This window comes from Heloderma suspectum, chromosome 1 (genome assembly GCF_057233095.1).
Source record: "Heloderma suspectum isolate Gila_16-S chromosome 1, 16-S_ref, whole genome shotgun sequence".
Lineage (NCBI taxonomy): Eukaryota > Metazoa > Chordata > Lepidosauria > Squamata > Helodermatidae > Heloderma > Heloderma suspectum.
Window position 1 is genome coordinate 164,563,059 of NC_139458.1, and position 26,727 is coordinate 164,589,785.

The 26,727-nt window shown below is 41.4% G+C and overlaps 1 protein-coding gene across 6 annotated transcripts in view; it reads left to right on the forward strand.

Annotated features, from left to right (window-relative positions):
• SPOPL (speckle type BTB/POZ protein like) overlaps window positions 1–26,469 on the forward strand; it is a 63,140-nt gene extending 36,671 nt beyond the window's left edge. For all 6 annotated transcript variants that reach the window (XM_084809551.1, XM_084809532.1, XM_084809541.1 and 3 more), the window contains 10 exons: window positions 3,404–3,541; window positions 5,338–5,459; window positions 8,954–9,105; window positions 12,374–12,501; window positions 16,912–17,089; window positions 17,172–17,227; window positions 21,027–21,149; window positions 22,215–22,357; window positions 22,506–22,559; window positions 23,421–26,469. In XM_084809551.1, coding sequence (XP_084665677.1) covers window positions 3,464–3,541; window positions 5,338–5,459; window positions 8,954–9,105; window positions 12,374–12,501; window positions 16,912–17,089; window positions 17,172–17,227; window positions 21,027–21,149; window positions 22,215–22,357; window positions 22,506–22,559; window positions 23,421–23,565 — 1,179 coding nt within the window. In that variant the 5' untranslated portion in view covers window positions 3,404–3,463 and the 3' untranslated portion in view covers window positions 23,566–26,469. The remainder of the gene's footprint in view (window positions 1–3,403; window positions 3,542–5,337; window positions 5,460–8,953; window positions 9,106–12,373; window positions 12,502–16,911; window positions 17,090–17,171; window positions 17,228–21,026; window positions 21,150–22,214; window positions 22,358–22,505; window positions 22,560–23,420) is intronic.
• Window positions 26,470–26,727: the final 258 nt, after the last annotated feature.

Sequence of the window (26,727 nt, forward strand, 5' to 3'; positions counted from 1 at the left end):
GTGGCTTGGATCCAGTCTTCACTTTCGCTAGCAGGAACATCCCCTGAGTGGAGTTCCACTTGGAGAACATTCCTGCTAGCAGAAGGGGTGGGGAGAATCAACTTTTGCCAATTTCCCCTTCCATCCTTGTGCCTTCCAAAAATCTACAGTGAGAGGGGCAATTGGCAAAAAAAATTCCTCCTTCTGCCTGCAAGATCCTTCGATAGATCAAAAGCTTTCTGTGGATAGGAGTCCTTCTGTTTACACAAGGCTGTGTCTGGAAGAAGAAGACCATCCTTTTTGGCAGTTTGGAACAAACTGATCTCTGGGACTTTTGGGGAAAAGCCCTGAAACAGGAAGGCCTAACGTACTGTTAAAGCTGTGTAGGTCTACGGTTTAACTGACAAACTGTTACACTGTGGATCCATTCCTTCTGTGTGTGCCACACATTCAAGGTGTTGCTTTTAAACTTTAAAGCTCTAAACAGCTTGGGACTAGGTCACCTGAAGGAGCATTTCTCAGATGATGAACTTAGTATCTAGGTAGGTAAATATGGGAAGAGACCCTCCTTCAGGTAACCTAGCCCCAAGCTGTTTAGGGCTTAAAGGTTGGAGACAGCACTTTGAATTGGGCCTGGAAACTGACTGGCAGCCAGTGCAGATGAAAAAGTACTGGCATAATATTGTAATGAATGTATAAATTATTTATAAATTTATAAATCAGTAGTGTACCTGATTTATGAATCAGGGACTGAAGGCAAGTGCTGAATACACTTCACTATAACCTCTATACTAACCCTGGTGGGTTCCAGGTGATCTGACACGTAGATCATACTAACCCTGCTGGGTTCCAGGTGATCTGACATGTAGGTAGAAACAGGTGATTTCATGGGTCAGGTAATACAGGGAAGGTTTTCAGTCACTTAGAGGGTGGCATGCACAAGGAATGGATCCACAGTGTAACAGTTTGTCAGTTAAACCTTAGGCCTCCACAGCTTTAACAGTACGTTAGGCCTTCCTGTTCCAGGTCTTTCCCCCAACAGTCCCAGAGTTCACTTTGTTCCAAACTGCCAAAAAGGATAATCTTCTCAGAGACACAAGCCACTGGTGCATCACAGTCCTGCTCCCAGTCTGTAGCCCTTTTTATTTCTGTGTGAGTGACCCTCCTTCCTCACCAGAAGGCAGCCCTCACAGACACAGGTCACAGCAAGGGCTCTTGGGAAATGTAGTTGTAAGAATCGGCTAGTCCCGGTTAGCAGTCTAGTTGTCCTGTGTTGGACTAACAAAGTTTCCAGACCATTTGAAAAGGCAGCCCCACATATAACGGATTGCAAACCCTAAATGATAGGTTAGCAGAGCATGAATAACTGTCAAGGCTATTTCTGTCAAGGTAGGATCATAGTTGGTATAAAGCTGATGAAAGGCACTCTGAGTCATCGAGACCACCTGAGTCTCTGGTGGCAGTGGTGGCTCTAAGAGCACCCCTAAACTAAAAACCTGCTCCCTTAGGGGAAGTGCAGCCCCCTTCAAAACAGGTTGAATGTTAACTGGACAGATGAACCACCCCATAACACATGTATCTCTGTCTTGTTCTGGATTCAGTCTGTTTATTGACCCTCATCCAGTCACCTTGCCCAAGGTTCAGAACATCAGCCTCACCTGTATTAGATGAAAAGGAGGGGTGTAGCTGGGTGTAATCCACATATTGGTGACACCTCACCCTCCATCTCCAGATATCCTCTCCCTGTGGTTTCATGTAGATCAAGGGTGCAAAATGTGCAAGCTGCAGTTAGCATCCCAAGCCTTGTTTGGTGGTCCTCAGGCCCCCAGCATCTGCCTTTGCCAAGAAAGGGAAGGGGGGAGCACTCTAGAAACAGGCTCTATGGTTCCTGCCATAGAAACCTCATTCCTAGGGTGTTCCTGGAATGTTCAAGGAAGTAGTGCTTATAGGTTCCTGCCAAGTTCCTAGGATGCTCTAGAGATGCTCTAGGAATAAGGCTTCTCTGGCAGGAACCATACAGCCTGTTGCTTGAACATTTTCTATCATTTTTTTGGTGAGCTGGGGAGGGGAGGTGGACTCAACCTTGATACAGTGAGATTGAGATGATGCTGTTGCTGCAAGACTAAGATCTGCTGCTTCTGGGGTGTGTGTATTTGAGTGGGATGTGTGTGCATGTATGTGCAGTCACTGCCACCTCATCAGACACCCGATGTGGTTCTCAGGGACGAAATGGTTGCACACCCCTGATGTAGATGTTAAAAAGAATGTGGGATAAAATAGAGACCTGAGGAACCCCTCAGCAAATTGCTTTTGGGCAGAGCAGTAATCCCCCAGCATCGCCTTCTGAAATTGGCCATCTAAGTAGGAGCGGAACCACTGCAATGCAGTACTCTCTAATCCTCACATCCCAACTCAGCCTATCCAGAAGGATACCATGGTTGATGGTATTGAAAGCTGCTGAGAGGCCCAAGAGAACCAAAGTTGCCTTGAGGTAGTCCCACAAGGCAACCAAGACAGTTTCCGTTCCAAATCCAGGCCTGAAATTGGATTGAAATGGATCTAGAAAATCAGTTTCATCCAAGAGAGCTTGGAGTTGAACAGTAGCCATTTGCTCGAGTACCTTGCCTGGGAAGGGGATCTTAGCCTATAGTTGTTTTTATCTTCTGGGGCCAGATTATGTTTCCTCTGGAGCTTCCTGATCACTGCCTCATTTAAAGAGGCTACTACTACCCACTCAGAGTGGAATGTACAATGCCTCAGACCCACCCAGATATCCCCTGCCTTACTGGATGTAATAAGTCAAGAGGGGCAAAGGTCAAGTATACAAGTGGTTGTCTGAATATGGTCAAGCACCTTGACTAATGAGTTGGGGAAAATTTACTTGGGCATGATATTTCTGTTGGGGAAATGAAGTTGGGGGAATAAGTTTATTTTAGAGTAATTTATGTAGAGATGACTTGGGAAAATTAATTGCCTTCTGTGAAAAGGGTGTTATGTGCTCTGAATAGAAAGCTATGGGTTCAAAGTGGCAGTTTTGTGTTTGGAGACTCAGGCCTCTCCCCATGACCTTGTACTTAGGTTCTTGGGCATGTTATTTGTTTCTCAGCCTCACCAGTCTCCCTTCTGAGAAATGGCTGTTTTGTGACTGGCCATGCCCACCACTGTGGCCATTTTGTGAATGGGCACCCCTGTGGCAGCTATTTTGTGACAGTGTCCATAGTTCTTTCTCAGAATTCCAGATGTATCCATGGGCCCCAGAAAGTTTGGTCCCACTGTCTAGTTGAAGATAAGAATGACTCTATTTAAATCTTCCACTCACTTGTCTTCAAATGTCCTCAGGTGTAGTACGGTTTTACTGAGTATTACCTAAATAAATATTTTCAGATAATACTAATGGTTTGCTTGCTTTCATCAATGTGTGTAGGAAGAATACTGATGGTTGAATTTCTGCCGTTATACTGTAAAATTCTGCAATAAAGTGGGGATGTCAAGAGTCTCCACTCCACCACCACCTGGAGAGATGTCCAGTGGGCCTATAGCTGAAAGCTGGTGTTACACACAGGTAAGCTACATATCTGACATAAGTGATTAAGTTCTATTTATGGTTACTGCAATAATTAATGCTTTCACATTTGTCTTAAGAAGCAGGAATACTATAGATACACCTCCTAACAGTAATGGTATTGCCAAGCCTGGAAGGGCCATCCAAAGAAAGGACCAGCCATTCTGGTTCTAAGAAAGAAGAATCAAAAAGTGAGATAATGATAACAAATCAGAAAAAGTACACAATGTACCAAACGAAGGATCAAAATATAGTAACAGGTTTACATTAAAAAGATTAAGCGAGCAATCTTATGGCCCCTAGACATTATCTGTGGGGCCATAGGATTGTTCAGATTCTCCCTTCTGAGGTCAGACAGTACTCTGACCTCTGAAGGGGAGTTGGAGATGTAACCCCTGCTTCCCTGCCCCATCACAGCTGTTGTAGAAAGACCCATGCCAGCTGCCTGCCGAGTTTGGAAAAGTGATCTCGGACAGGGAAGAAAGGGAGCATTTCGGTGGGAGGGATGGAGACTGGAGAGGCCAGGATACAAACTAGCCTCTCTAGCCTCCTTCCCCCCTCCAAAGCACCCCAGCTAGATGGGCAAAAAAGTCCATCTAGCAAAAAATGCAGGTCGGGAGGCTGGGGAGGCAAAGATCACCTCTACCGCTCCTCCTGCCCTGCACTGAAGATCAGAAGCTTCCGATTTCAGGAGCTTCCGATCACCGAGGGTGGAAACAATAGCATTACACCCTAACGTATTGGATCATAACAGGCAAGAGATCAAATACTGGAATTTGCTGAGGTATTAGAACAGAAATGAAGCACCTAAAATCTACAAGTGTTTAACCTGGCCCTGAAAAGACATATAGTGGCTGGTCATTTAGCCATTTCATCATGAGTGAAACTTCAGGAATCCATGTTGCACAACTCATATGCATCTATGTGTTTGGACCAGTGCAATGACAATCATTATAGTTCTGGCAAAAATGTACCACAACATAAAATTCATGAAAGGTATATTCTGTAATATAACAAATCATGTAAATCTATATACATACACACACACGCGCACACACACGCACACACACACACACTCTTAAGTACACACACAAACCTACCTCTACCTGTTAAAGTTTAAGAGCCACAGTTACTCCACTCCTTCAGCAACTTCATACTTTGTCAGCAAACGCTTCTGGTCTTTTCAATATAAATCCGTTAGTAATTTGTTTTTAGCTTTCTTTCTTTCTGTTATAGTCCTGCTTTATTAAACCCAGAACAGTAACAGGAATTACCTGAAAATAATGAGCTTGTAACGGCAGAGGTTTAGAACTATGGATTAGTAGCTGTGTTGTCTGTCACAATCACCAGGAAAACACTATGTCCTGAACTGTCCTTAATGCAGAGAAGTTTCCTCTAAGGAGTTAAGTAACTTGCTCAAAAGTCACAAAGCAAATCAGTAGCTAATCCAGCCTTTCCCAACCTGTCTCCCTCCAGATATTTTGGACTACAGCTCCCATCAGCCCTCATCCAGCATGGCTAATGGTCAGGGACAATGGGAATTGTAATCTAAAATATCTGGAGGGACCCAGGTTTGAGAAGACTGAGCTAATGCAATCTCATTGTAAAACATTGGTTTTTAAACGTTTTCTACAATATAAGTTTAAGGGATTCCTTAATTCTACAAGAGAATGGGTTTCCCTTAAGCAGTTTGAACTGTGCAGCTGAGCCTACTTCTTCAGGAACAGCTTAAAAAAAGTAATTTGGAGAAAAGTGAACTTGGCAAATTTATGTGATTGTCTGCATCTCTTATTCAGGTTAAAGTTGTAAAGTTTTCTTATATGTGGACCATTAATAACTTCAGTTTCTGCCGAGAAGAAATGGGTGAAGTTTTAAAGAGTTCTACCTTTTCATCAGGGCCGAATGACAAAATGAAATGGTAAGATGGTATTAGTCATTTCATTTTCTCTTTAGTATACAGTCTTTTAGATTCTATGAATATATCATGAATCAAGTCAAGCTTATGGTATGTCTCCTCCAGTATTAAAACAGTTTTTACTGTTTTAGCTGTAAAAAACTGCCAGGGATTATTGGCTGCAATTCAGCTCACTGTTTGAAATATAATTTGTTCAACTGCGCAGGACCACCTGTCTGCTATTGAGCCCACAATAGCCATATCCCTTTCTTGGCAGTCAGTGTCCTTGTCAGTTTCATCCTGCACTTCCGAGCTTCCCAAATGAAACTCTCCCCCTCACCTGCATCAGATCACAAAACGGAAATAATTTTCTGACCCCTTATGAATGCATTCTCGCATTCACAGTTTTATTTTGTGAGGGGATCAAGGCAGTGGTGAACGCCTCCCTTGAGGAGGGAGTGATGCCATCAGCCCTCAAGGAGGCAGTGATAAGAGCGCTTTTTAAAAAGCCCTCCTTGGATCCCCAAGTTCTGAACAACTTTCGCCCAGTCTCGAATCTGCCTTTTTGGGGCAAGGTGATTGAGCGGGTGGTGGAGATGCAGTTGAAGGCACACTTGGAAGAAACTGATCATCTAGATCCATTTCAGTTGGGCTTCAGGCATGGGTATGGGACAGAAATGGCCTTGGTCACCTTGGTGGATGGTATGAGGAGGTCTCTGGATAGGGGCGAATGCTCCTTCCTTGTTCTCCTCGACCTCTCAGCGGCTTTTGATACCGTTGACCACGGAATCCTCCTGGACCGCCTGGAGAGGTTGGGCATTGGAGACACCGTATTATGGTGGTTCCAGTCCTTCCTCTCTGGCAGGTACCAGAGGGTATCACTAGGAGAGGAGGTTTCGGACCCGTGGCCGCTCACTTGTGGCCGCTCCCCGATGCTATTGAACATCTATGTGAAGCCGCTGGGGGCTATCATCAGGAGGTTTGGGGTGCAGTGTCATCAATATGCGGATGACACACAGCTCTACCTCTCATTCAAACCTTCACCAAGGTTGGCCGTAGAATCCCTGTCCAAATGTCTGGAGATGGTGAGTGGCTGGATGGGGAGGAATAAGCTGAAGCTGAACCCTGACAAGACCGAGGTACTTTTGGTGGGAGACAAGAGAAGGTTGGGGGATGTTGACCTGGTGTTGAATGGGGTACAGTTACCCTTGAAAGACCAGGTCCGCAGCTTGGGGGTCATCTTAGACTCCCAGCTGTCCATGGAGGCTCAGGTGTCAGCTGTGAGCCGGACAGCGCTGTACCAACTCCATCTGATACGGCGGCTGCACCCCTATTTTCCTGACCATCTGCTCCCATCGGTAGTACATGCCCTGGTCTCCTCTGGTTTAGACTACTGTAATGCACTCTACGTGGGGTTACCCTTGAAGATGGTTTGGAAGCTGCAGCTGGTACAGAACGCAGTGGCTCACCTGATTAAAGGCAGCCGCTGGCGAGATCACATCACTCCAGTGCTGAAGGAGCTGCACTGGCTACCAGTTGTTTTCCAGGCCAAATTCAAGGTGTTGGTTTTAACCTTTAAAACTCTATATGGCTCTGGCCCAGCCTATCTGAAGGAGCACCTCCAGCAACACCAGATAGGCCGCTCAACAAGATCAGCCTCGGATGGCCTTCTCCCGTCCCATCAGCTAGGACAGCTAGGCTGGTGAGGATGAAGGAGAGGGCCTTCTCTATGGTGGCCCCCACTCTGTGGAACTCCCTCCCTAGGGAACTCCGCCATGCCCCCTCTTTAATGAGCTTCCTCCATGCATTAAAAACATTGTTGTTCAGGCAGGCATTTGGGGTGGGTTAGGGTAATTTTAGAATTGTGATATTTTTAATGTTGAATTTTATTGTGTAAACTGTTTTTATTGTTGTACATCACCCAGAGTGGCTGGGTGACCGGCCAGATGGGCGACCAATAAATTTAATTCATTCATTCATTAATAAAATATTTTCAGGGTCTACAGCAAGACCGCCTGGCTGCTAATTAGCCAAGCATATCAATATCCCACTCTTGTCAATGATCTTGCCAATTTCATCCTCCACTGGTGCTTCCCTTGCTAGCAAACACCTTTTTTAAAAAAAGTCTGCTTCACATTCTTGAAGTAATAACACCTGCCCCTAAAGCTCCTTCGTCTCCTCTCCCCGCCCTGCCCCACCACACACACACTTCATGCGTGTCACTTCTCTCCACTGGTCTCCATTGCTAGCTGTCAGATGTACATGAGAGTTGCACAACAATGAGTGGGATCGCTAAACATATGCAAATTTCAAGGCAGAGTGGGGACTGAGTAGGTAAAGATAAGCCAATTTCAAGGCAGACAAGTGAGGTGGAAGGGTAAACATATGCACATTTCAAGGGAGTCAAGTATGGCAGTTTGCTAAAAATACACAAATTTCATGGCAAAGCAGTGAGATGGAGGGGAAAACTGTGCAAATTTCAAGACAGGGCAGTAAAACTGAGGGACAGTGATGTAAAATTCAGGGGGGGGGATTCACTCCTGCGCTCTTTCTTGGACCGAAAATAAAAACAAATTTAGAACTTGCGAATACGTTCAGGACACTCTCCAGTGTCCCTTCAAGATTTCTATGGGGAAAAAAAATTAAAAATCTATCCTGAGGCTGAGGGCACTGAGAAGAAATTAGGGAGAATGGCAATGGCACTAGTGAGATCACAAGGAGTGGCAGGGGTTTTCATCACTTGCCAGGCAGCTCTCTAGCCGTTCCCGAGAATCGATGATAAAATTGCCCTGCCAGTTTGGACATCACAAGAAGGCATCCTAAACAACCCTCCTACAAGCCGTGGGTTCTCAGGGTGGCTTGTTTGCCCCCCCAACCCACGAAAGAAAAACGTTCCCGGTTCAGACGTCATGCTAAGCCACCCTGCAACCACCCATAATAACAACCCACTGTGGCTTAGGATGACATGTGAACCAGGTCAGTGTCTCTTACCCCTGTTTTTTCTTTCAGAAGATTTTGGGGGCTGCAAGGTGAGTTTAGCATCCTGCTTCAATTTTAACTGTTTCACTGTTTTTTTTAAAAAAAAAAATTTAATGTATTAGCTAGTGTGCTCTTTGAATGGCTTGGTATAATTCTGTTTTTGTGATTTGATGCAATTGTATTTAATCTTGTCTTAATTATAAGCCACTCTTTTTTGTTTTTGTTTGATGGCGGGATTCGTCCCCGAAGCTTGAGTGGTGAAATATAATACAGTCAATAAAATGAGATGATGTACTTTCCTGAGCTTCTTGGGTGAGATGCAAATGTAACAAATTGTGGTTACTGTTTAAAGGGAAAAGTGTGTTCACATCTGACCTTTATCAGATGGAGTTCCAAAGAGGAAGAGAAGCCACTGTTACTAACTTTTTGTGTACTCAACTGAACTTTCCTGGTAAAATTTATAAAACAAATAGGACTTTATAGATCATTGATGCCTAATCAGTGTTTCTAAGACTTGCTTCTTATATTTTTCATTTCAGGTGCCTGAGAGTAAACCCTAAAGGGTTAGACGATGAAAGCAAAGATTACCTTTCATTGTATTTACTTCTAGTTAGTTGTCCAAAAAGTGAAGTGAGAGCAAAATTTAAATTTTCTCTTTTAAATGCAAAGAGAGAGGAAACAAAAGCAATGGGTAAGTGTATTTAAAAATGCTTCAGCATTGATAGCTGACTTTCAGTTGGAAGAATAAATACTTGGGCCTTGCCCATTTCTACTTGCTAAAGAGATATCCATCCTAATCTAAACTTTGTCACCATTTTACACCTCCAGAAGCATCCCAGTTCCTGTATGCTATATCAGACTTTTCCAGAAAGGTTGTAAACTCTGGTCATTTATAAATTCAATTTTTTATTCTTAGCATTGCATACATAATAGTTGCCTCTAGGTTTAAACTGGTAATGGTCTAGTTGCAGTAGAGGTAATTCAGTTATTTAAATTCGGATGTGAATTTGGCTGCTTGTCATTCTGTCTGTATATTGTCATTACTCAAAAGTGATTGTGTAGTGGTATTTCTCTAAATTTTTGTAATATAACATCTTAAAACAGTTTTTCAGGGCACCATGACAATTATCTAAATGTTGCCAGATAAATATTTGACAAAGAGGGCTATTCACAGTTTTGGCTAATTCTAAGAATATTTGCCAACAATGAGACTAAAGTTTGGTTTAAAAATCTGTTCTACATATCTTGTACTGAAATGGCACAAAGAAATTTGTTTGATTTCAAGAATCCCACTTATCTAAATACTTTATGAAGTCATTATTTATGTATTCCACTCTTCAACCAAAAGGCTCTCAGAGGAGCTTACATACGATTAATGAAAACAAGATGGTCCCTACCCTCAGTTTTAACAATCTAAATGACATGACACCAAAGGAAAAAGGGATGAGGAAGAAAGAGAAAAAAATCAAACTCAGGTGTAAATTCTTAAAGTAACTGTAGTTCTTATATGCTCAGCTGGATTGGAAACAGTTCTGGGGGAGGAGTAGCCAGGTAGTTTCTCAGCAGAGCTGATGGAGTGACCCTGCATCACATCTCTCTTCTCTCTCTCTGCTGTAGCCTGATGGAAGGGCTGCTGCCAGGTGACAGTTGAGAGAGGGAAGGTCTGGTGGACCTGGTCTCTCAGCAGAGCAGATGGAATAGCCATGCTTCCCATCTCTCCCTCTGCTGAAGCCCAATGGAAGTATGACCTAAGAGATATAGATGTGTGCAGTTTGAATTTTTCCCACCCATTATTATTATCCCAAGCAAGAGAATGAAGGCTGCTGCATTCTCAAAACATGTTTTTGGTAAACCTAAAAAGGTAAGTGTGTGTGCACAACTGTATGCATCATACAAAAATATGCGTCAGAGCTGGGCTTGGTGTCCATTCTTTTGCTGTAGGCTCATGTGGTGTCAAATGTGTGTTTTCTACATTGTAACATGTGATGTGGTCTTCAGTGTATGGTTCATTAAAATACTGGTTCAGATCCCAGACATCATACCCTCTGTTGAAGAGGGGCAGGAAATCAACTGTTGTTTAGATTAGTTTCTGTATCATTCATTTATGAAAAAAAAAACTTTCTCTGTCATTAATGGGATAAGGATTGTGAAGCATTTAGTACACTAAAATGTAATCTTGGCCGCTAAGTACAAAAATGAATCCATGGGGTTGAAACCAGTGAAGGCTTTGCCTTAACAGAAAACGCTTCCACTTTTATGAGTTCGGGGACCCAATTTTCACCAATTCCCCACCCTCCCACATATACCACCTGTTCCCACCCCCCAAAAAGCTGTTTCTGGGGGTTGGGGGACTCTCCAGAACAGAATGGGAAATGAAAGAGCATGGGGAGCTGCAGAAGGTGAAGCGTGGGTGTGGTGGAGGGAATCAGTGAGCGGAAGCTTTCTGCTAAGACAAAGTCACAATTGGATACAATCCATTACCTTTAGTAGTCTAAGTTGCTGCCAGCATTTTGTTTTTTAAAAAATAATTTTTAGTTTTAGAAAAGTTATGACTGCTTTTCCCTAAATGCATGAACTTAGCACCAGAATAGTGAGTAATATCCAGTGCTATGAATGCAAAGGGAATTCTCTATCTCCTCCTCCTCCTCCCCCCACCCCACTGTAGCCTCCTTAAAAGCCTCTTCTCAACATCAGGTGCCTCCAGGAAATGCTTGGCTTGGCGAGGGGGCAGATTGGGGGTGGGGGAGGATAACTGGGCAGTAGTAGCAATTATACAAACTTACAAGTAGGTCCATTTACTTCAGTGAATCTTACCGGCTATGTATTTCTTGGTGACTTGCAAACTTCTGTATGCATACAACTTCCATCTTCAGTATAAAGCTGGTAACCAGAAGTGTGTACTTTTTTGTTTCTAACTACGCTTCTGTACTGAAAGGCCCTTTTTTCTACAATGTAGAGAAGAATGTGGTAATTCTACACAACTGAAGATAGTTGCTAGGATCCAAAGAATCTCAGTGGTAGATGCAAAGTCCACATACCAGGGCTTCCCCCAATTTCCTTTTCTGACTGCAGCTCTTTGTGCTGTGTCAAAAACTGCTCCCAAGGGTATCCTGAATTTCTGGAGCAGCTATTTTCAATGGCAAGGAGAACTGTGATCAGACGAGGGTCCTCCAAAACCATCAGGAAGTTACACAGTACAGTGCTATTTTCAGTGGCAAGGAGAACTGCGATCAGAAGAGGGTCCTCCAAAACCATCAGGAAGTTACACAGTACAGTGCTATTTTCAATGGCAAGGAGAACTGCGATCAGAAGAGGGTCCTCCAAAACCATCAGGAAGTTACACAGCACAGTGCTTGGGATCCTGAAAGTGAACATAATGTGCAACCTCTTTTTTCTAGCTTAATTTAAAATATAGGATTGGATCTAACATTGTGCGAGCAGAGGTCTGCTCATAGAATGAGGCTTCCCCATCCTCTCATCTCCTCTGCACCACCCTGCACACCCAAATCTGCTCTGGAGGCTCTCCTAATTCTCAAAAGTAAATATGGATGTGTGAGCAGGGGCTGTAGAGGGCAAGGGGAAACCCGTTATACCAGTGGTTCCCTTTCTGCTGGTGGAACGACACCACTGGATCCAGCCAACCCATAGTTTGCATTTGTGCCACCTCTGGTTTTCTTTGGTGCTATTTCAGTCATATCAAGCCACTAATACATTTTCTCTTCACTGATAGCAACTTCTACTAAGTTGTGTTTACGCCAAATAACTGGAACAGTTATTTCTATTATCTTGAATAGTCCTTTAAAGCAAACAATATTTGTAGACATACATTATTAATAGTAATGTATTGACTTAAAACTAGGTTTCATTTGGCTCTTGTATTTTGTTTCTCATGTGCAACTATTTTAAAACTTTGAGTCTGTTTTAATTGAATATATTCTATTTTATTTATTTGCTACTAGAAAGCCAAAGAGCATATCGATTTGTTCAAGGCAAAGACTGGGGTTTTAAAAAATTCATTCGGAGAGACTTTTTACTTGATGAAGCTAATGGTCTTTTACCAGATGATAAGCTTACATTATTTTGTGAGGTAAGTAATCACCCAGTGCTTTTAAAAATAGAATATTGGTTTCCATGGCTATGAATGAGAAATGAGGAATGCTTTAAATGTTGTGTTTATCCCCTCTGTGTTAAAGAAACACCCTGATCAAAGGTTTAATGGTTTTCTTAACTATTTCATACAAGATCCATTTTCTATAAATAGATCAGTTATTGCTACGTGGCATGAAGTGAAAGGCAAATTGGGGGATGGTCCAGGGATAAAACTTCAGTCGTCTTATGGCGATGAGGTAGGGGCTGGAAGAGGGTAATGTTTTCTTTGAAATATCTATAAAATGGCAAGAACTTTCATTGTGTTGGCATGTAATGGATGTACTTGGCTCTCCAGGGTTGCCACAGAGCACTTGAATGATTCTTATGGTCCACCTCTTCCTGTGTTGCATTGGGATCTGCAGCAGAGCATGCTTGAATTTAATTATGTTTCCCTAGCTATTTCAGGGTGATTCGACCAGAAGGGGGTATTGGAATGTGAGGCATCCTGATTGTATCTCCATAGAGCCATGTGCTTGCATTGTAACTTTGGATTTCTATCATATGTGGTTTGGAGACAATTATGTAGTGATATACATTGATTCAGACCATCGGCCCACATGGGCTAATACTTTGACTGACAGTAGCTATTCAAAATTTTGAGATCTCTTAACTGGATATACCAGGGATTGAATGTGTTCTCTTAATATCTACAAAGCATATGATTTGTCACCTGTGTAATATGTACACAGGCCTAGATTATTGATATCCAGTCTGAGCACTAGTTGTATATAACTAGTATGTAAGTCTAGCTTTTAATTTAGAGTTCACATAAGCAGAGCTGCTCCTGCCCCATTGAAGCACATAGCTCTGCCATGTACATCCATCTACTGTCAGCTTTTGGTTCTTTCTTTTGAGGGGGTGTTTCAAAGGCACCACTCTTTGGAGAGAGTAGGAATGGTATAACTGATCAGAGCTTGGATGTAAAATGTTTTAAGACAGGGTTATTGTGCCATTTCCTAGGTTAGTAGTCTGATGATCACACTGGCATTGGTCACCTGTCCTTCCCTGGCCAGCTAGCCTACAGGGAAGCCAGGTAGGAAAGGAGATATAAAGTGGGACTAAGAGGAGGAAAACTCCTCCTCTGATTCAAATTCTGCTTTGTTTGCTAGGCTCCATTTTTAAATTCCCTAGTGACAACTGAAGAATTGAATTTTTATGCCCCTGGTTACCAAAAATAGTGCTGAATTTGACATTCTGGAGTTAGTAAAATCTCAGTAATATGGACATAATTATTTTCTTAAAAGCCATTGTAGCTTTCCATATATTGATAAGGTTTCTACGGCAACTGTCCCTTGATGGTATTAGATGTTTAGAAGTAAATCATTATGGCACGCTTCAGATTTAAGCCTGTTAACAAAATAGTGGCAACTCTTACTATTCATGAGTGTTTGAGCACATGCAGGTTACTTAGATTAATTGAAAAATCCAATGAATATCGATTCTGTGGTGAAATAGATCTTTAGCCTAAGGGAAGAATATATGTAAATCACTATAAATTATGCCAGTAACCTAAACTGTCTTAATAAAGCCCAGTAAGACTATGTATGATACATAAAATGGAATCTAGTGAAGAAGGTTATGATTCCAGTACACTGAGTGTTAAATATACACTGGCAGGTTATCAGCGCTGCCATGGACTGATTAGTGGCTTAGGAGGATGATAGATGCTCTAACTGCTAATAAGTTTGCTTTGATCTTTGTATTTACAAGAAATGTGTACAAAAATTTCTTGGCAAGACTACAACTTAATTATGTGTCATTATGCTGTGTAGGAAGAATAATTGAAATGTGGCCCCTGAGACTAAATGGTGCAAATATACTGCATCTTATTTTAGTTAGATAGACAGGCTAAATTAGCTTTGTGATGAATTTGTTATGAATACAATTATCCAGTGGTAAGTGGATGTAACACATATCTAGGTCTGAAAAGATTTTTACTCTATAAAATATTCCTGATTCAAATAGTTTGTGCGATATACCAAATTAGCATTATAAGGGAATAGTTAATGAGGATGGAGGTGAGGTGTTTGTGTGTAAAAGATGAAATATGTTGCATTGCAGTGGTTTAGGTGGCTTGACTTGGGAAAATCAATCCTTGCACTTCGTTTTGACATTTCTCTTCAGAGTTGCTCAGTTCTTGTTTAGTATCTCAAAATACTTTGCTTGAAAGCAGAACAAGCCTGAAGCACTAGTTTTGCATCTTGGCTTTGAACACTTGGTTAACTGTGGATTTTGGGAAGCTGACCTCACTTGGTAGTCAAGAGAGTACTCATAGAACATAGGGTGCTATTACTATTTTCACAGTGTAAAACTGTTCTTCTGTTGTCAGAGCAAAATGCTTGGTATCAGTGCAGGCTATTTGTCTATTTAGCTCATTAATGTCTAGTCTGACTGGCAGCAGCTCTGCAGGTTCTCAGGAACAACTCTTTCATATCACTTGCTATCTTTTCAACTGGAGATGCCAGGAATTGAACTGGGATCCTTCTGCATACAAAGCATGCACTCTATCACTGAGCTGTTCCTCCCCAATGTGGACTGCAGAAGAGAGTGGCTGTTTGCTTTCTTGAATACCTCTGATGAAATAACTTTGAAACTGCCTCTCCTTTTGTGCTCTGTCATTATCGAAACCACTTCCTTTTGAACTTAGTTGCTCTACTTGCATTCCATGTTGTCTTGCAATAATGTAAAAAAACAACTTTGGTTCACCAGCTTACTAAACTACAAGATAATAGCTAACAGAACTTTTTGATTATCTACAAAAGCATCAGTTCTAGATTTCTTTCCACCTAGTTTCGGATGTACCACTTAACTAAGTGACTAGGTTCACATGACACACTAACCGATGATGGGTTGTTTTCCAGAACAATCCATGATGGGTTAGTGTGTCCTCTGTGCACTGTTTTTTCCACACGCGCTGGCTTGTTTCCCTCAAACAATCTACCCTGCGAACCCACAGTCTATGGTAGGGGTTGTTTTACCTGCGGTGGGCTAGCATGTTGTCTGGCACATCAGTGTGGGTTATGGTGATTGCCTAGAGAGCCACTCGGCAAGAGCAGCCAACAACGCTGCCGCCACCACTCTGCTCCTCTCAACCAGTCTCTGAGCAAGCGTGTTTTCCTGCCACATTCAGCTATATCTCCGACTCCAGATCAGCTCCTCCCTCCTCCCATGCAGTTCCCAAACGGTTTCACAAGTGGATAAATCCTCACTTTTCCATGAAAATGCAAAGTAGTGCATTTATCCAGTAGCGCCTGTGGTGGTTCCCCATAACAGGAACCTGTATATTAAATTTTGTTCCATTAAATTTCATCCTGCAAACTTTCAAGGACTTGGAGCCTCCCCCTTTTTGGTGCAGTGTGAGCATCCCTCCATTCCAGTCAGGCTACCCTTTCCCAACTCAGCAGATGCACCCCCCCTTTTCACCACCACTCAAGCCAACCATCCAACTCACCCCAACCTCAAAGTGATGCCAGATAGTACCTTAGTAGATTCAAAGCAGTATTAAGCAAGCCCAGTATTAAGCAAACCAAATAAGCCACCTTGTACACCATTGAAAAGTTTATTTTTAGTCTACATTGTTCATTTGTTGCTGGCGATTGGGGATCCGGCAAAGGCTTGGAAATGGAGGTGGCAGGTAAAGAATAGGGAGTGGGGAGAAGGGGGTAGGTATGGGAAGGGAAGCAAATGGTTTGTTTTACACATGGATAAATGTGCATTTTTACAGTAGGGCATGTGGTGGTTCCCCATAAGGGGAGCCTGTATATTAAATTTCATTCAATTTCTGCAAACGTTCAAGAAGTTAGAGGGGCCCCCACATGCACATACACTTTTTGTTGCACATGGGCAGAGAAAAGGAGACACGGCAAAGGCTTGAAAATTGGGCTAGGAAATCATAGCAGCAGCACAAAGGACAGATCGTCTGAAGGGAGCATAGTAGATGGTTTGCCAAACAACCTACTTTGCATAGCTTGTCACTCACCATGAGTTAGCGTGACATGTGAACAAGGCCCACAGTCTACTGTGTTTTTTAATCTGCTGACTAGGGGAACCACTTGAGCTGCAAGAGTGGTTGTCCTGCATGTTGCTTTTGTGTTTCATCAGGGTTGGATTTCAAAGAAAGGTCCATCCCTGACCTTCATCTCTTGCTTTATGTTCATTATACTAGAAACTGTTTGGCTTGTGTCAGTCAAATGGGCAATTGTGAGCTTGTGAGATTAGCTTCACCTGTGCTTCACTGTTTGATGACTGAAGAGTGCAACTGTCTATTTTATGTAATATTGACCTATATTGAAACTATAGGAGCTGTGACATTATGATTATTAGCACATTACCTTGCTGTTTCTGCTAGGTGAGTGTGGTCCAAGACTCAGTGAATATATCGGGGCAGTCCAGTACAAACACATTAAAGGTACCTGAATGCCGACTAGCAGAAGACCTAGGAAATCTCTGGGAAACAACAAGATTTACAGATTGCAGTTTTTATGTAGGAGGACAAGAGTTCAAAGCTCATAAATCAGTTCTAGCAGGTACCTTCTACTTCTGTTTTATCATTTGTTTAATAAAATTATAGTTTTGGTATGGTATTAATACTTATATCCCTTGCTACAGCTCGTTCACCTGTTTTTAATGCAATGTTTGAACATGAAATGGAGGAAAGCAAAAAGGTGAGTCAATGTTGTTGTCGTCTGATTTGTAATCAGTTAATGAGCTGTTTACAGAAGACCTTAAGGTTTTCTGTAAGTTAGGACTGCAGCATCTAGTCAATTAATTGGTTAGGTTAACTGATCTCAAATCTTATGATTAACCAAAAAAGTGCTACAGATTTTAATTCAACAGCAGATGGTTTTCAAAAATGTAATTATTTATAATACAAGTGTAGCTAGTGGGTGCCTTATTAAAAATATTAAAATTGCATTTTGTTTTCATGCTCTCCCAGGAGGGGCTGCATTTGCAGTAGGACTAGTATGTGTTACAATATGGCTGCTATGGCATACATTTCCTGATCCCTCCCTCCCACCCTCCCTCCCTCCCTCCCTCCCTCCCTCACAAGAGGGAATACCTGTTCTAAGGTGGCACCTGCTACACTGTGTGTGCATCCATAAAAAGTTGGAAAATATGACTTATTCTTTAAAACTATTTTTATTCATATGCTGGCTGGGGAACGCTAAGAGTCGTAGGATTTTTTCTGTCTAAACATGCATAGGATTGCATCCTAAACTAAGTAAAAACTATACAGTTTTGCGCTAAGGCATCCTATTTTTGAACTGCCTTGCCAGAGAAGTTTACCTAGCATTAGCTTTGTTTTCTTTTTGGCCTAAGGTGAAAGCTTCATTTGCCCAGGCCAGGCCTTGTAGAGACCTTGGTGGTTTTTGTTTTAAGCTTAATTTTAACTGCCTACTGTGGATCCATGACAGTTCAGTTTTGATTGTATTTTATAACCTGCTTGAGAGCCATGGTTGAAGAACAGATTTAAAATATTAGAAATATAAATAAACACAGTTGCCTAAGCTTCCTTTAATTGGATGATAACCATAGTGCTCTTCAGTGATAGCCATAGTACACGATGTTCATGTTTCTGTTAATAGAATACTCACAGGCTGAGATGATCCTCCAACCTATGGTTTAGAGTGGATTGGAAGTGAGCGAACGGCTTACTTGCTTTCTGTTCATACTCTCTCCCCCTTCACCTTCACATGCAGCTTCCCTGTTTAGTGCTAGCCAGCATTTGCTATGATGTCCAGATCAGCAAGTGGCTAACTCTAAACCAGAACTAGAGACCAACTTGAGTTTCTGGTAGTCATCTGATTTGGATGTCATGTCAAATTATACATCGTATTAGCCGTATGCAAGAGAGAGGAAGGATTGTGTGAGCCCGCATCTTGTTTCCAATCTTCCGTTTTATGAATTGAGCCACTACCTCTTTCAGGTTGTTTATTTCTGATATTTCTGTGACATCTTCCTAAAAGATACTCAAGATAGCTGACAAAGTACCAAAATTAAAACAATACTAACTCGAATTAAATGGACAATATCAATATCCATAGACAATATCAACCAGCAGCCGTCAAAAATCAACGTTCATAGAGTGATTAAAAAAAAACTTACTGGAAAATAAGTCTTGGCTGCTTACCAAAAAAGGACCAGCAATTGGACCAGCTGAACTCTCTTGACAGGGCATTCTAGTGTCTTGATAACCACCACAAAAAGGCCCTGTCTCTCATGTATGTCTGCTGTGCATAAAACGGTAGGGAAACAGAGAGCAAGCCTTTATTGGGTGATCTCAAGGGTAGGGCTGATTCATGTGGATGGAGGTAATATTCTGGTCTGAGATGCGTTCGAGCTTTAAAGATTAAACTCAGCACTGTTACTGAGCCTGAAATAAATTTGTAGCCAGTTTAGAAGATACAATATTGTAGTTACAGTCAGGGCCAGAAATATTGGAACAAGGATAACTGTTTTGGCAGTTGGCCTCTGTACACCACCACACTGAAGTTGAAAGGAAACACACCCAGATGGGAGCGAAGTCAGGACTTTCAGCTGTAATTCAAGGGGGTTGACAAATGTGGGGCACTAACCATTCAGGAAGTACAGCCAGTGGCATACACACACACCCATCATTGGTGGCTCATAAGTAATGGAATGAATGGCTGACAAGCAGCTGCATGGCCAGGTGTGGCCTGTTTCCTGGGTACCCCATGACCAATCAAGCAGATGAAAGGCCTGGAGGTGGTTCTGAGTATTACATTTGCATTTGGTAGCTGTTCACTGGAACTCCCAATATGAGGTAAGCCTCGTCCCGGGGGGAATCCGCGGGCGGGGGGGCAGGCCGTTCCGCCACGGATTTCGGGGGGCCGAATGCCAGTGCATTCGGCCTCACTGAAATCCGTGGCGGAATTCTCCGCCATCCCTACTGGTAACGCTCAAGAACAGACAGGCCAGATTAGCCTTGCCAGCAAACACCTAAAAAGGCCTGCCCAATTCTGGAAAAAGATTCTTCGGACTGAGGAAACCAAGATTAACTTGTAGCAGAATGATGGAAAGAGAAAAGTATGGAGAAGGAAAAGAACAGCTCATGATCCAAAGCATACCACATCATCTGTCAAACATGGTAGAGGCAGTGTTATGGCATGGGCATGTATGGCTGCCAATGGAACTGGGTCACTGGTGTTTATGGATGACCTGAGTGCTGATAAAAGCAGCAGGATGAATTCTGAAGTGTATAGGGCTATACTTTCTGCTCAGATTCAGCCAAATGCTGCCAAACTGATAGGACGCCGCTTCATATAGCAGAGGGATAATGACACAAAACATACAGCAAAAGGTACCCAAGTGTTTCTGAAGGCAAAGGAGTGGGATGTTCTTCAATGGCCAAGTCAGTCACCTGATCTCAACCCAATAGAGCATGCTTCTCACTTACTGAAGACAAGACTGAAGGCAGAAAGACCCACAAACAAGCAGCAGCTGAAGGCAGCTGCAGTAAAGGCCTGTCAAAGCATCCCGAGGGAGGAAACTCAGCATTTGGTCATGTCCATTTGTTCCAGACTTCAGGCAGTCATTGACTGCAAAGGATTTTCATCCAGGTATTAAAGGCGATCCTTACGTTTGAAATTATGTTGGTTTGTTCCATTACTTATGAGCCACCAATGATGGGTGTGTGTGTATGCCACTGGCTGTCCTTCCTGAATGGTTAGTGCCCCACATTTGTCAACCCTCTTGAATTACAGCTGAAAGTCCTGACTTTGCTCCCATCTGGGTGTGTTTCCTTTCAACTTCAGTGTGGTGGTGTACAGAGGCCAGCTGCCAAAACAGTTATCCTTGTTCCAGTATTTCTGGCCCTAACTGTATATGCTCCAATCTGGCAGCTCTGTTCTGGACCAACTGAAGCTTCCAAATTGTCTTCAAGGGCAGTCACATGTAGATCATATTACAGTAACCCAATCTGGAAGTGACAGGGGCATGACCATGAAGAAGCAGCCACAAAAAAGCTATGGCATTTGGGGAGTGGGGGCTTTCTTACTGGGTACATAGAATTAAGAGCAATATGTCTAACCTTACATTCAGAAGAGCTACACATATCACTCTTACAGTACAGTCTTAAGCATATTTACTCAGAATCAAGTCCCACTGTATTCAGTGGGAGTTACTCCCAGAATTGCAGCCTTAATTCCATGCATTGCAGTAAGTGTAATTTTTATTGTTCAGCATGCTCTAGAAGCCTGTCTGAAATGTGTATAGAGAGTCAGGGAACTAACTAGTTAGGTATTAAGGCATTAGAGTCTCACATTCTTTAACATTTAAATAGGTTTTGAATGTACCAGCCTTAGATTTAGTTAAGGATCCTCAGTAACTATAATGGGACCAAATATCTCTTGGCATTTAAAGAATTTAGAAGTGTTATAAATTATGCAGTATAGGTGGATCTTAATATTTTACATGACAAGATTTTTCTATTGTGTGTAACAGAATCGCGTAGAAATAAATGATGTAGACCCTGACGTTTTTAAAGAGATGATGAGATTCATTTATACAGGGAAAGCTCCAAACCTTGACAAAATGGCTGACAGCTTGTTGGCAGCAGCAGACAAAGTAAGTAATTGGCCATACAAGGGCCTTACAGATAATTTAAACAAAACCTTTAAAAGTGCTTATTTGGGTGTTTTTATATTATTGGGAGTTTCAACTAACTTCCTGCTATGCTATGAAGTGCTAGCTTCCTGTTGTGCTTGCGTAAGTTGAGTTTGTTCCTGCTAGCGCAACATGATTGATGCTGGCAGACTGCCAATATTGGATACAACCCCTGTGAACTGATCGGAGTATTTACAAAAAAGGAAGTTTATTTACTCTTAGACCTATTACAGGTCATCCTCTTTCAAGACTTAGCACAGTGGGAAGGTACAGAGGTGAAGTTCAGATAGTTTAAGTGAATCCTTAATATTTGTTGTTTAAAACTTAGCACAAGAGCTGAGAGAGCGCCTTCTTCTTTACCAACCTGTCCGATCACTGAGGTCATCAGAGGGCTTGCTCCTGGTGGTTCCACATGGGCCTTTGGCCTGGTTGGAGTCCACCAGGAAGAGAGCCTTCAACGTAGCAGCCCCCTTCCTGTGGAACTCCCTGCCTTTGAAGGTCAGGCAGGCACCAACGTTGTGTTGCTTTCGGTGCCTCCTGAAGACACTTTTATTTCGAGAGGCCTTCCCTGACTGACCAGCCATGGTTTATTAAATTCAGAATCTGTTTTTTAAATGATTTGTTTTAATTATGGGGTTTCATTCTTTTATCTTGTTGTTTATCTTTGATCTTGAGCAATAAATAAATAAGAGCTGCATACATTTCTAACAAATAGTGGGCAAACACATTTCTAACAAATAGTGGGCCATAAGCACATAGGGTCTCACCAGATATGTGACCACTGGAAGGCATGACTAGCTGGCATTGTCCCATTCCCTTCTTGCACATTCATTGAACGTGTGTGCATGTGCTCACGCATAGACGTGTGGTCTATAGTCCATGTATTTGAAGCAGTTGCCAGTTCTTTGTGAGGAGCCCAGTACTTCATAGTTCTCGGCAGATGTGTGTGTGTATATATTAGAGATGTTTGTTTTTTGGACTGCAGTAGGAAAGAATGTGAAGAATGAGCATTTTTTCTCTTGTTAGTATGCACTGGAACGACTGAAGATCATGTGTGAAGAAGCTCTGTGTAGTAACCTCTCAGTAGAAAACGTTGCAGACATCCTGATTCTCGCAGATTTGCACAGTGCAGAACAGCTGAAAGCACAAGCAATAGACTTCATTAACAGGTATGTAATCTATTTGTCTGTCTGTCTGTCTGTCTGTCTTCCTTCCTTCCTTCCTTCCTTCCTTCCTTCCTTCCTTCTTTTAAAATTCCTTATCCTTTAAAGTGAAAACTCCCCCAAATTAATATCTGGATACTTTCTCATGCTATAGGTGCAGTGTTCTTAGGCAACTCGGTTGTAAAGATGGGAAAAACTGGAACAGCAAGTACGTACACTGCTCACACATTAAAGCTGTCTGTAATCAGGTGTTGGTTGTTTTGACTTTGAGCTATAATAAAACAGAATAAACAGTACTAAATACCAATGATTAAAACAGTTTACCACATAAGTATCCATATCCATAAAGATTTGTCTCTCTGCTGCAAGGAAAGTGAAGACAATTTCTGTTACTGATTTCTCCCTGTCTATCCACTCTTTATAGACTTACCCAGAAAGTGAATTGAGGATAAACTAAGACAATTATTTCTGTATGGATAGGGAACTAAAATTAGCAGGGAATGTCTTCCATTATTTCCATATGACAAATGCAATGCCTTAAATATCATATAGGATATTTCTGTAATGTTTATCGGGAACAGTAGAAGGTATTTGTTGAAACCTTAAACAAGATTGCCTGCTCTCCAAGATCTGAAAGATGGCTCTTGGTAATCATGATCTGACTTAATCATGTCACATCAACATTTCCCAGTTTGTTCTTAAATTCTGCTTTGGTGGTCATTGGCTTAAAATTGAAAGTGTGCTAGACTATCCAAAGAACTGTATCTATCAATTACATTGTCCTTTGTAGCCAAGCATTCCATTTGTGAAACAGTTAGAAAATTATTCCTTAACAGTATAATCCTAAGCATGTTTACTCAGAAGTAAGTTTCCTTAAGTTTGTTGCCACTTACTCCTGGGTAAGTGTGCACAGGATTGCAGTCACAAAACTTTCAGTTATCTCTTTATCTTAACCTGGAGTATATCCCACTGAACTGAAAAGGCCTGTCCTCTGAGTGGACATGCATACGGTTGCATTATTAGGATCCTAAACTCGAAACTGATTCTTGTAAATTTACTTTATTTGCAGCCAAGCAACAGACATAATGGAAACAGCAGGCTGGAAGTCGATGATCCACTCCCATCCCCACTTAGTAGCTGAGGCCTTTCGAGCACTAGCATCTGCACAGTGTCCACAGTTTGGCATTCCACGCAAACGACTAAAACAGTCATGAAATCTTCCATGAACTATAGAGAATGAATGACTCCTCATTCACGTCCAAGAGGGGTTTTTACAAACCATCTGCCAGAATTTGCTACCCCTGTCCACAGAACAGAACCTGAAAGCTTTTAAGAATGGATAATATATGGTTTAATAATCAGCTTTAAATTAGACTGATAACGCTCCAGTTCACTGAAAGGCCTTAACGTCAACTACTCTAGTTCATTTGTGATTTTCTTGTTTTTGTTTTTTAAATGGTGCCTCGTCTTTTTGACTCGGCTATGTAGGATTGCACTAGCTCCATAATGCAGTAATGCTGATAAATGAAGACGGTTCTTGAATGGGATCTTCCTCTTTTCCTTTTTTTAAAAAATCCCAAAATGAAGATTATCATTTGGTCTTGTGGTAACTGGAAGGTTTCAACTAGCCTCTCATTAATTGAATTGGGGGCCAAGAAGCACTCCAGTCTAAGTACTGTATTAAGAGTGCATCTGCCTATCTTCAGAGGGTGCAGTCAGACATGCTGTGGCAATATACTACTCTGAATATAATTTATTTTTCATTGGTTCAGGTGAGTGAGGGAATATGCAATGTCTTGGCCCAGAAATGTATTTTACTAGAATTTGTAAATGCTTACTTTGAGAGTGTGTCCATCAAGCATAAAAAGAAACACACAGTAACCCTTTTGGCCTGTGTTGCTTTATGATTCATTGCTATTTTACATTGTACTGAACCAGAGTGAAAGTTAGTATAGAGAGAGAATTAAGTGATATGTGCTGGGGAAGAAATGGTTATTAAGTGGAATACATGGAAGATCAAGGATGCATAAGAACGACCAAATGTAAATTTCAGAAATGGGCCAAATTATGGATTCTCAGTATGCACTTTTAATGTGTAACTTTTGTATGTTGTGTGGTACATATATATTTTGGTTTTGATAAATATGGTACAGTAATTGTGGCCTAACTTTTGAAATACATTAAGATTCCCACAGCCACATGGGATTTAGTTTTGTTACTGCAAACAAGGAAAGCATGACGTTGGAGATGTTGATTTAAAGTGAATATCTCAAGCGTTCATGTTAGAATCCATTCTATTTTCACACTTCAAACAGGCTTAACTATGTTCCCTTAGTGTGTGTACGCACAAGCCTGTTCACACTAGTGGAAGTTGCACAGACACACACTTAGCAGGAAGAATAGAAGTCTGAAATGTCAGTATTTGTAAGCACTGACTTGCTGTTTTTAGCATTCGTTATTGTACTAGCATTGTGGATGGTATTGAAATTCTGCATAATGTGAAAAGGATATAACAACCTGTAAACTGCTTGTAATGGGCCAGTTTTTTATTATACAAACCTTAGCTTTAACGCCACCACTTCCAATGTGTTTGCTACCGTTGTTTACATTTGGGAGGATTTGTCTGCAACAGTGCACATTGTAAACGTTTCTTGACTTACGACATTTGAATTTTATTTTTAAAATTGTGATGTGCTATATCTGTTGCGTGAGAAAAAATGCATTTAGTCACGAGAAAAGGGAATTCCTCTGAATTTTACAGCTAAAGATTTTAGTTGGCCCATTGGTTTCATCATGTACTTCGTCCATAAAGGTTTCTTTACCTTCTCAAAAGATGTCTCTTCTGTTTTTAGCAAGGAGGCACTGACATGTTAAAAGATCTGGAGAGTATTTATTCTGAACGATTACTTTGACTAAAAACTTCTTAAAGAACAATTGGGGGCAAGAGAAATACTCACAAGCCAGCACTGTGCAAAAACTTAAAACAAGCCCACATTGTGGCTGAACTCACTGTTTGGGGTGAAGTCAATACAAAATTTGAATTGGCATCCTTGAGTCATAGTTAAAAGGGCCATTTTAGTTACACTTCTTGTAGTTTCAGTAGGCCTAAACTTTATTCAGTGAACCGAAGTGGGACAGAGGCGTTCTATCCAGAGATGCATTATAGCTTTTAACATGTATCAGAAGTTTCTCTTTAAGGTCTTGCAGGTGTTATCAGATAAGGTGTAAGAATGTGTGTTCCTCTGTGACAGAGAAACTTCTGCTGCAATGTAACAAATAATCATAATGAGCAACCTTGCATCTTGAAAGTTGCAGCTATAATATACAAAGTGACTTGAATATTTAATGCTGTAATTGTCCATTTCAGCTTGTTCAGATATTACTAGATACAGTAATCAGATGAAGAATCTTAAGCATTTTGTTTAAAGGTTTTTAAAAAACTTAATGGCACAATTTGTACCAAAAATATCAAACACTGTGCTGTAAGAATATCTGCTTCTCTATAAAAAGTCCACTTTTCAAAATTACATTAACAGCCAATCATGACAGTTGATCTACTATATTTTATCTGTTGGCTATTTAAAAAAGACACAAAAAGCGTAAAACAAATGTTCTTGAAAGGGATCTTCCTCTTTTCCTTTCCTTTCCTTTTTTTTTTTTTTTTTTTACAATCACAAAATGAAGATCAATAGGTACACTAATACACCTTTTTTCCTTAGTTGAACCACACGGTGTTCTCACACTTCCAAAACAGCTGGCAAGAACAACTTCCTCCAAGTCACTGCAACTTGCTTATATTTTCAATGTTTCCATAAAATATATTGTAAAATTAAAAGTACTGCAGGAATAAAACTATTTACAGATATATTTGGGGGCTGAAAACTAGAAATTTTGTGGGAGTAGGCAACAGCCCACTTAACAAGATTTTCAGCAGAATTATCAAAGTGCCATACTTGGCTTGCCAACTCTGTCCCTTCAATACCTATCAACCATCACTATCAAATTGTTTCCCCCTAAGGGAGCACCTGCATGTGTTGTGTAATGAAATATGTGGTTTTTAACGAAGATTTATTTTCCAGAAAATAGGACTCAGTTTGCTGTTAAAAGTGGCAGAGGTTCCACTTAAATAACTTATGTGACAGTGTTTTCAGTGAAGGACACTTCAGTAACTCATCCAGATTTTGACAGTCCATTTACTGCATGCTGGAGTATGAATGCATAGTGCCTTTTTGAAATGCAAGATAATAGGATGGAAAAAACTGAAAATTCCTAAGGAAGCTAGATAGAGGAACTGATATATAAGGAAGTAATGAGTGCAGAATAGAGCAGTATATGTTCATCAAATTGTCCATCTTCAGAAGCTACGGAGGCAACAT